The 11,182-nt window shown below is 42.8% G+C and overlaps 2 protein-coding genes across 2 annotated transcripts; both read right to left on the bottom strand.

Annotated features, from left to right (window-relative positions):
• Positions 1-2,723: 2,723 nt before the first annotated feature.
• LOC139355090 (uncharacterized) lies at positions 2,724-5,061 on the bottom strand. The gene is made up of 3 exons (XM_070999409.1): positions 4,836-5,061; positions 3,906-4,527; positions 2,724-3,012 (listed from the first exon to the last, which is right to left on the bottom strand). Exons 1-3 carry the CDS (start codon positions 5,059-5,061, stop codon positions 2,724-2,726), a joined length of 1,137 nt encoding a protein of 378 aa, XP_070855510.1.
• A 552-nt stretch (positions 5,062-5,613) lies between these two features.
• On the bottom strand, positions 5,614-8,166 carry LOC139355089 (uncharacterized). Its single transcript, XM_070999408.1, has one exon. It carries the CDS (start codon positions 8,164-8,166, stop codon positions 5,614-5,616), a length of 2,553 nt encoding a protein of 850 aa, XP_070855509.1.
• Positions 8,167-11,182: the final 3,016 nt, after the last annotated feature.

The following is an 11,182-nucleotide window of genomic DNA, read 5'->3' as shown; positions in this document are numbered from 1 at the left end:
CAGTTGAACGCCGACCGTGATCCTGAACATACCAAATTATAAAATAAAAGAAAAGACTAGAAGTACAGATTTGTGTTGGTGTTTAACTTCAGGGGAATACGTTATACCCCTACAAAATCAGAAGTGGGCCGATCACGAGCCAATTAATTAAAGTAAAGACAAAAGAAAATCAAGATGGAATTAAATAACGCTTCGATCGAACAATTAAAAAGGTGGTTGAGTGTGTTGAAGCTATCAACAACCGGAACGAAAAAGGAATTGATCTTGCGGTTAAATAAAGTACCAAAGGAAGTTCGTGGAAAAGTTGATGAACTGGCGAAACAAAAAGATGATGAAGACGGCGACAAAAGTAAGGGCAATGACAGCAGTGACGAAATTTTCGAAGACGGCGGCGGAATTTTCCAGAAAGAAGGTGGCGACAGAAGTAACGGCAAGGACGGAGATAAAAGAAACGGCAAAGACGGCGGAATCCAGAGCTACGACGAAGAAGACGGCGACAAAAGTGACGGCGGCATTGAGAACTACATCGAAGAAGACAGCGAAACTAACGGCGAAGATGGTGCAGCGAATGACGAAGTGGCTGGCAGCATTCTCAGAATTAGAGGCAAACGGAGCAACGAAAAATGCGGCGAACAAAACGAAGACGGTGGAAGGAACGAGAATTACGCAGAAGACGGCATGCACAACCAGGCTGGGGAAAATTCTAGAAACGCAAAAAGCAGCGAACGTAAAGCGGTGGTGGAAAATTTTAATGAGAGCATTGACGTCTCGTTGGGCATGGCAGCACAGGTATTGAGTGAGTTTTCAGGCGAGTCGTGTGCCCGCAAATGGACTACTCAAGTGCAAAATATCGCGACCATTTATGGAATAAGAGGAAAATTCGTAAAGATGCTAATGCTGAGCAGAATAAAGGGAAAAGCTTATGAGTGGCTGCACGCAAATTCAGACCGCGTGTTGCTACCGTTGGATGACCTAATGGCAGAGCTGATCTCAACGTTTGGAGAAAAATCATCGAAGTTGGAGATACGGCGCAAATTCGAAGGGCGCCAATGGAAGCAAAGCGAAACTTTCGGGAGTTATGTCGACGACAAGATAATGCTTGCTCAGGGCATTAATATTGATGCAGATGAAATGTTGAGCTGCATCATCGAAGGTATCCCCAATCAAGGGCTACGCAATCTGGCGCATATTCAATGCTTTATGGATACTGGGCACATAAAGAGAGCATTTGCGGATGTAAGCTTGCCAAAGCTATATGGAGTTGGCAGGCCGACGACATCAACGGATCCCAAGGACAGCAAGGAGACTCGTTGTTTCAATTGCAATGCAAAAAAGCATTGGGCGTACGAGTGCAGGAAGTCAAAGCGGGAGAAAGGATCGTGCTATGCGTGCGGTGAGATGGGACACTTTGTTGCGAAATACTTGAAGAACAAGAACAAGAACGAGGGCGAAAACAAATATGTAAGATATGTTGAAATTAATTTTGTAAACGATTCTAAAACCAGGTTAATTGCAGAATGCCTCATAGATACAGGAAGCCCAATTTCATTTATTAAAATATCCAAAGTGCCAGAAGACATTTCGAAATTACCAGTTTTAAGTTCGTATTATGGTTTAAACAAAAGTTACCTGAAAACTTATGAAAAAATATTATGTTATGTTTTGAAAAATTTAAGTAAAGTACATTTTAATTTAGTTATTGTGGCAAACGAATCTATGAGTCATGATGTAATCTTGGGGCGAGATTTTATGGATGCTTGTAATCTAAATTTAAACCTTGACACTTTGAAAATGGTTACAGTTGAGAATATTGAAAATCCTTCTGATGTTAGTGATGAAAAGCAGATAGTTAGCGATGAAGTTAGTGATGAAAAGCAGATAGTTAGCGATGATGTTAGTGATGAAAAGCAAATAATTAGCGATGTTGTTAGTAATGTTAGGGATAAAAATACAATTTTTAGCGATGTTAATCATGGAATTAGGGACAGCAGGGAAACAATTAAAGAAATTTTTAGTAAAATCAGAGATGAAGAAGAAGTTACGAATAAAAATTATATTGAGCCGGAAATAAATCTAGTGGAAAAGGAATTATTTAATATAAATTTAACGGATGAAAGTGTAGAATACAAAGTTGGTTATCATGTGAATTATAATGTTAGGTGTCAGTTTGTTAGGATGGTAGAAAGTTGTTATGTAAATAAAGAAAGGCCAAAGGAACCGGAAGTCAGATGCGAAATGAAATTAAGATTAGAGGACTCAAAACCATTCAGTTGTTCGCCCAGACGTTTAGCTTACACAGAGAAAGAAAAATTACAGGTAATATTAGACTAATACTTAAGTGAAGGAACGAATACCAAGTGAATCTGAGTATGCATCTCCAATAGTGTTAGTTAAAAAGAAGTCAGGCGACTTACGACTATGTGTAGATTACCGAAAGCTTAACAAGACTATGGTGAAAGATAATTATCCGTTACCTTTGATTGACGATTTATTAGATACATTAGTAAATAAAACAATATTTTCGAAATAAGATTTAAAGCATGGCTACTTTCATGTGTTTGTGGATAGTGAATTGATAAAATATACCTGTTCAGTTGTGACGCCGTGCCAAAAAAAGCTCTGTACGGCTGTCATTGTAAGAAGGGCTCTTGGAAGTAATTAAACGACTGAAGTTCAAATATAACAGTTTAGCCTTTAATTCATTAGCTTATAATGTGTACACTTCACTCTTCTTCATTAATTAACTTTAACAAAATAATGGGTCGCAATGGACAGCAAAATAAAAGAAGACAATGTTGTTCCGGGCGCTGAAGCTTGTAGTTCTCACTGCCCTTCTCTCTCGTTCTGTCGGGTTGCCAGATCTCCTGACCTTCGTCTTCAGTTGGCAGGGCGATCAGCTGTGCATACGAACCAAGTACCGTGGGACTGAACATGCCGCCCGCCAATGCGAAACCCGCGTGATACATGTGTTGTTCAGGATTCTGGATATAAATTCCCTTGTACTCGAAGCGGCTTAGACAAAGAGAAAGAGAAATAACATACGGATGCAATTGATTACCAAGGGAGCAATAGCTGGTTCATGTTAGCATGAGATCGGCAGGCGACAAAGCTTGGAGATGGAGCGTTTTTGACTGCCTGATTTTGTTTTCAGTGTTACAACTCGAACGAGTGAATCCTTTCCAGGTAATTCTACCGAGCGACCATTGCGATGGAGGCAGTTGATCGTCCTTCATGAGTACTAATTCGTTGATTTTAAAATTCTCCTTTTCTTGACACCATTTTGGGCGAGTTTGAAGATGGGACAGCCAATCTCGGCTCCATTGCGTCCAAAACTGACGGATCAAATTTTGATGAGACAGAAATTGCTCACGGAACGACGAGTTTTGAGGGCGACAATGGGCAGGTGCGAGCAGGCTGTCACCAATGAGAAAATGTGCCGGCGTGAGAGCTTCTAAGTCGTCTGGATCCGCTGTTAGCGGACAAAGTGGCCGAGAGTTTAGGCAAGCTTCAATCCGGATAAGCACCGTTGCGAGTTCCTCATAAGTCTGCTTGTGACTTTCGACAGTCCTCTTCAGGTGATGCTTGACGGTAGTGCTAGTAGGAAGTGTTCCGACGAGAGTCCGGTAACCGCTTCTAGGTGAAGTGCCTTCGTAGCCAAGCAGACGAAAATAGCAATGTATCCTTTGTAAGTACTTGTCCCACGAAGCCGTGCTGCCTGGATTTCGATTGCCCCGGTATAATCGACGCCGTTCGCAATGAATGGGCGGTTTGGTGGGTTGACTCTGTGCACCGGGAGGTCGCCCATCAATTGACTTCCGATGCTAGGTGACGCGCGGAAGCACGTGATGCATTTTCGAAGGATTGTTCGGACGGCTTGTCTCCCATTTGGAATCCAGAATTTGTACCTCGTGTGGGCTAAAGTAAGATGAGCGCCGCCATGCAGGGTAGCGTGATGGGAGTTCTGAATTACCAGCTCTGTAAAGAAATGACGCTGCGGTAAGATGATTGGATGTTTGCGATCGAAAGAAAGGTTGGAATGTTTGAGACGACCGCGAACGCGTAAGATGCCGTCATCAAGAAAGGGAGTGAGATTTCTTAGAGTGCTCTTCGGAGGCAGAGGATTTTCTGCGAGGATCGCGTGCATGTCGGATTGAAAGGTCTCGGCTTGTACTATTTTCACGACGCAGCGAAGTGCATTGTCCAGTTCCTCTGGCGACAGCTGACTGTAAGATCTGGTTTTCTTCGATTGAGCGTTGTGACAAAAGCGCAGTATGTATGCTATGACTCGAACGAGTTTGGTGTAAGTTGAAAGCCGCTCAATGAGATTAATGTCTACTTGGGTGGTGTGCAAACGAATTTGCAAAGATTTTGCTTCTAGGGACTGCTCATCAAACTTTATGTTCGGTACCTCTGTGTCCGGCCACTCACTGGAGTGTTGCCTCAACCATGATGGTCCGTGCCACCAGAGATCAAAGATGGAGATTTCTGATGGGGATAGTCCTCTCGTGGCGCTGTCTGCTGGATTATCTGCCGTGGGAACATGTCTCCATTGGTTTGAGTCGCTGTGGTCCAGAATGTAGGCAACGCGATTGGCAACGAACGTTTTCCATCTAGTAACATCTCCTTTGATCCAGTGGAGAACGATAGTGGCGTCCGTCCAGTATGTAACGGAGATTTTTTCCAACAATTGTTTGCTACTACCCATTTAGTTAGTTTGGTTGCCAGCACAGCGCCGCATAACTCGGTCCTCGGGATCGTGAGGGGTTTCGTTGGACAGATTTTGGATTTTGCAGTGATGAGAGTGGTATAAAACGATGAATCAGGTTGGGGTATACGCATGTAAACCGCCGCTGCGTAGGCGTGAGTGGACCCGTCGCAGAAAGCGTGCAACTGGATATCATGGCGAAAGTCTGGCATATACCGTACGCTGCGAGGTATTCGGATTTTGATGATGTCCTCCAGATTGACACGGAACTTTTTCCATTTGTTAGCGATAGAACTGGGTACTGGGTCGTCCCACCCTAAGTGCTTGCGATCGTTCTCGGAATGGAGGTGTGCCATTGTGACTTCCTTTAGAATTAATTTTGCTGAAATGAGAATAGGGGCGATTAGTCCTAAGGGATCGAAAAGTCTGGCAATGCTCGAAAGAATTTCTCTTTTGGTTGAACCCGTGGGAATGCTCGCTTGCAATTTGTAGGTGAAACAGTCTTGGTTAGGTAACCAATGCATTCCTAAGGTTTTGACTGTATCAGAGCTGTCCCAGCTTCGTGACGTTTGATTGCATCGGTTTGATGAAGGAATGCTGTCTAGAAGCGCTATGTCGTTACTAGACCATTTTCTCAATTCCATATTTGCGGATTTTAGAGCGTTCTGGATTTGTAAACTCTTGTTTTGTGCTGCTGAGATAGTGTGATCACCAGAAAGAATATCGTCGACGTAGATTTCGTGCTTTAAGACCTCTTCTGCCAGTGGATAATTTTCGCGTTCATCCTCTGCAAGTTGACGAACGACTCTAATGGCGGTGAATGGTGCAGAAGCGGTACCGAAAGTTACAGTTGACAGGCAATATTCCTTGATGTTTCCATCCGCCGACCGCCATAAAATCCGCTGGTACTACGTGTTGTCCGGATGTACGTCGATGCAGCGGTACATGCGCTGGATGTCGGCGGTGAAAACATGCCGGTACTGTCTCCAATTCAGCAACACTGCAGGGAGATCATTTTGGAGAGTGGGTCCTACGGACAATACATCGTTTAGAGATCGACCGTTTGAGGTCTTTGCCGATGCGTCGAATACAATGCGCTGTTTGGTGGTGAGACTGTCTTCTTTATAGACAGCGTGATGAGGAAGAACGCAGGATTCAACCCGACAAGATTTTTTGGAGGTACTGACGGTTGATCTCTCACTAGAGACTGCTGGTGTGATTTGTCCCAATTCAAAATATTCTTCGATTCCCTCCTTGTAGCGAATCCATTTGTCTGGATCCCGTTCATAACGCCGCTCTAATTGAAGAAACCTGTTTAAAGCGACTTGATGCGATTTTCCTAGGGCCATTGTGGGATCGAAATGCCATTTGAAAGGTAGTCTTACCATAAAACTACCGTTTGCTTGACGTGTGTGCGTTTCCTTAAAGAAGGACTCACACCACCGCTCTTCGTCAGATTGAAGTGATCGGCTTGGGACAGATTCTATTTCGCAAAAAATTTTCAAAAGCGATTCCGTGTCTAGCGTGGTTTGATGACAGCGAATATTAAGTGTGTGGATTGATTCCTGGAACTTGCCGAGTATCATCCAACCTAAGTGAGAATTTTGTGCAATAGGTTCGTATGGATTTCCGATTCGGGTTACCGGAAGGATAAGACCCGCCATGAGGTCGGCTCCGATGATGAGATCTATGCGTTTCGAGCGATAGTATAAAGGATCCGAGAGCTGGAGTCCGTTGATGTGTTTCCAGTTTTGAGGCGAAAACGATTGGTTTGGTAGATGTGAGGTCAGCGAGTTCATAACGTACGCAGAGTCGACATCTAGATTGAACGTTGGGTTTAGCGACGTTCGGATGCAGCATCTTGCCGTAAAGTTGCACCGTTGACCAGTAGTTTGGCCGACGCCGGCGATCGAAGCGCGGATTCTGCATCGTGGAAGCTGGAGAGCTTGGACGGTATGCTCTGAGATTATTGTAGCTTCCGACCCCTGATCGATGAGGGCAGTTATTGTTGCTTGAGCGCGGCTCTGGGGGTGGCAGACAATAATCCGTGCGGTAGCTAGCAAGATATTCTGTCGCGTTGCATGGGAGGCTAAGGAAGAATAACATTGGAGGTTTGGATTAGCAAAAGGGCTAACTGGTGAGGTGTCGTTGTTCATAATCGAAGCGATATGTGGTTGACTGGATGATACGGTCGGCGAGTAAGGTTGGGGGGCTTGAGTGATGCTTGGCGCCGCGGCCGGATGAAGTAAAGAATGGTGGCGTTGTCCACAGTGGTAGCAATTCTTTACACTTGAACAGCGGGCCAGCATGTGCGATTTGCTCAGGCAGTTGAGGCATAGATTTGACTTACTCACGACCTCCTTACGTTGGTAGCAATCCAAGCTAAGGAATTGCTGACATCGACAAAGGATATGATTACCATTGCAGTGTGGGCAACGAAGCACAGGGGGGCTTGGTTGCGCGTGGATGTTATGAACCGAGATACGTTTTGTGGGGTGATGATCCAGTGATGATCCAGATTGGTTGGTGCCCGAACAGATTCTATTTTCAATGGCGTCCAGGGTGATTAACCGGTTGTTGAGAAACTGTTCGAGATCCTTGTACGAGGGAATGTGGGTTTGACTGCCGAGATTATGTTCCCAGGCGGAGTGCGTCTCTTTCGGTAATTTTGCAGTCAAATAATGGGCGAGCCAGTGATCCCCGTTCTGCAACGACGCGTTGATGGTGTTAAAGGCGACTGCGCAGACGTTGACTGCACTGATCATAGATCGAATATCATCGGGCTTCTCCTTGCTTAGGCTTGGCAACTGGTACAACATGTTCCTGTGATTGGAGAAGACCACGAGTGGATTGTTATAGCGCTGAATTAGTGTGTCCCATGCTACCGTATAGTTAGCGGCCGTCAAAGGAATTTGACGAATATCGCAATCTCGACCAGCTGGCAGAGATTCCTTGAGGAAATGAAACCGTTGAATATTGTCCAGCCGCTCATTTTGATGAATTAACCGAGTGAAGGCGTCATAATATCCAGGCCAGTCCACACAGTTTTCGCTAAACTTGGGCACTGGCAGTTGTGGCATGTGGACACGTGCGTCGGCAACCGTCGACACGGCGGTGGGTGCCGAGGCTGAGGACGGCGTCACTGGGAACTTTATTCGTTGGCCTTCAGCTACAAGGCAATAGGTTTCCATGTACAGATCCTCGAAACTGACGGCGATCTTCTTGGCGTGATAGTCCGTTTTGACATATCCCTCGGTGCAGATGATTACTTGATGGGTGGTCTCAAAAGCCGCGTTTAAACTCTCGATCTGCTGCAGGCGCTTCATGAAATAGCTTTCGGTTTTTCGAGACGCGGCATCCTTCTTATAGTTCTGCTGCAGACGTGTTAGACTTTGAAGACGCTCCTTTTGAAGTGTAATAAAACCTGCTAAGGCCGAATCATCTGCTTCGTGGTCAGACATATTATGAGAATTTTTAACAATTTATTTGAACCTAGCTAGCTCTGCTTGATAAATAAAAAGCACCCGTACTCACGTGATCTTTCCCTTTTTTTACTTATGCCTGAGGTTACGTAACGTTGACTGTAGCGTGAGCGCAGGCTGTACTGTTTTTCGATTCCGCTTTGAGTAGAAGACTTTCCTTGGTTGCGAAATTATAACGGGCCTTCTTGCCGCACCCGTGTGTGTAGAAGGGCTGTCAGGCGACCGGGTGTGTTGGTATTGGTGACTGTGCTCTATCGGTGTGAGAGCACTTGTTGGGGGCACAAACGGAGACGATCGCAATTTGTGTTAGATGGAGTGCTGGGTGTTATGCATTATAACCCACAATTGAAAGATCAATCTGAGCTTTTTAAACTTCAAGCAAGAGTCCCCTCATGGGCCACCATGTTCAGTTGTGACGCCGTGCCAAAAAAAAGCTCTGTACGGCTGTCATTGTAAGAAGGGCTCTTGGGAGTAATTAAACGACTGAAGTTCAAATATAACAGTTCAGCCTTTAATTCATTAGCTTATAATGTGTACACTTCACTCTTCTTCATTAATTAACTTTAACAAAATAATGGGTCGCAATGGACAGCAAAATAAAAGAAGACAATGTTGTTCCGGTCGCTGAAGCTTGTAGTTCTCACTGCCCTTCTCTCTCGTTCTGTCGGGTTGCCAGATCTCCTGACCTTCGTCTTCAGTTGGCAGGGCGATCAGCTGTGCATACGAACCAAGTACCGTGGGACTGAACAATACCTCATTTATGACGCCTTTAGGACAATTTGAGTTTATGCGGATGCCAATGGGGCTGAAGAATGCACCAGCGGTGTTTCAACGATTTATCAATAAGATTTTTGCAGCCATGATAATGGATGGTACGGTAGTTATATACATGGACGATATCATGATTGCGAGTAAAGAAATGCAAGAACATTTAAGTGTTCTTAGAGAAGTTTTTGATAGATTAGCAAGGAACAAACTAGAATTGAGAATGGACAAGTGTGAGTTTCTACAAGCAAGTGTACAATACTTAGGATTTTTGGTAACTAGCAAAGGAATACAGGCTAATGACAAAGGAATAGAAGCTGTTCGAGATTTTCCCGTTCCAGACAAAGTACACGGTGTTAGAAGCTTTCTGGGTTTGTGTTCGTATTTCAGAAGGTTCATTAAAGACTTTTCGATGATCGCTAAACCTCTATATGAGTTGTTAAAAAAGGATAAAGAATTTGTATTTGAAGAAAAGGAATTGCAATGTTTTGAAATGCTTAAGAAAAAGTTGGTGGAAGCTCCAGTGTTAGGATTATATTATTACAAGGACGAGGTAGAATTGCATACAGACGCCAGTGCACAAGGTTTTGGAGCAGTTTTGCTGCAAAGAAAAGAGGATAAGAAGCTTCATCCAATATTTTATTTTTCGAAAGCAACAACAAAAGACGAAGCAAAGTATCATAGTTTTGAACTGGAAACGTTAGCAATAATTTACGCTCTTAGAAGATTTAGAATTTATGTGCAGGGTAGACGATTTAGAATAGTCACAGATTGTAACTCACTGACGTTGACGTTAAATAGAATTGAGTTAAACCCCCGTATTGCACGGTGGGCGTTAGAATTGCTAGAGTATGACTTTGAATTAGTCCACAAATCGGGGAAACTTATGCAACATGTTGACGCGTTAAGTAGAAATACAAACATAATGGTAGTTGAAACGAATAGCTTTGAAGATAATTTAATTATTTGTCAAGCGAAAGATGAAAAATTAAAAGATGTTAGAAAAAAGTTAGAAAATGAGGAAGATAAAATGTTTGAGATGAGGAATGGAGTTATATATAGAAAGTCGAATAATGGAAAGCTGTTATTTTGTGTTCCAGAAGAAATGGAGGAAAAGATATTATACAAATATCACAATGAATTGGGTCATTTAGGAAGAGATAAAGTTATGGATGCTATTGTTAGGACGTATTGGTTTTCGAATATGAAAGAGAAAGTGGTTAGACATATTGAAAATTGTATAAAATGTGTAGCATATTCGCCGAAGTCAGGGAAAGGGGAAGGACTGTTGCACAGTATACCAAAAGGAAATGTGCCATTTGAAATTATACATATTGATCATTATGGACCGGTTGATAATCGAAGAGCAAAGAAACATCTCTTTGTGGTTATAGACGGATTTACCAAATATGTTAGGCTATATGCAACAAAAACGACGAACACAAAGGAAGTTATTATAGCATTGAAAGACTACTTCAGGTCTTACAGCAGACCAACTTGTATAGTTTCGGATAGGGGAAGCTGTTTTACGTCGGAAGATTTCGGAAAATTTATGGAAGAATGTAATATTAAACATGTAAAAATTGCGACCGGGTCACCTCAAGCCAATGGACAAGTAGAAAGGATTAATAGGATTGTGGGACCAATGATAGCTAAATTAGCAGATCCAGAAGAGAAAATGCATTGGGACACAGTTGTGGAAGATGTTGAGTTTTCATTAAACAACACGAAGCAAAGAAGCATAGCACAAATGCCAAGTAAAATGTTGTTTGGAATCGAGCAGAAAGGAAAAGTTATTGATGAATTGAGACAAAAGTTAGAAGAATTAGATAATGTTAGTGATGTTAGAGATTTAGACAAAATTAGGAAAGATGGTTCAGAAGCGCAAAGAAAATTACAAAAAAACAACGAACAGAGATATAATGGAAAAAGGACAAAGAGTTCGGAGTACAAAGTGGGAGACTATATTATGGTAAAAAATTTTGATAGCTCAGTAGGAGTCGCAAGAAAGCTAATACCTAAACACAAGGGTCCTTATGTTATAGATAAAGTTTTGAGAAATGATAGATACTTGATAAAAGATGTTGAAGGTTTTCAATTATCGCGTTGCCCTTATCAAGGTGTCTGGAGTAGCCAAAATATTAAGCATTGGATTGGAAAACGGAAATAAAGTTGTAAATATATCTAAAAATTTGTAAATACAAAACTAAATTGTAGAAACTAAGATAAA

Source organism: Drosophila suzukii, unplaced genomic scaffold (assembly GCF_043229965.1).
Source record: "Drosophila suzukii unplaced genomic scaffold, CBGP_Dsuzu_IsoJpt1.0 scf_8, whole genome shotgun sequence".
Classification (NCBI taxonomy): Eukaryota; Metazoa; Arthropoda; class Insecta; order Diptera; family Drosophilidae; genus Drosophila; species Drosophila suzukii.
This window is presented reverse-complemented; position numbering and strand designations above follow the sequence as displayed.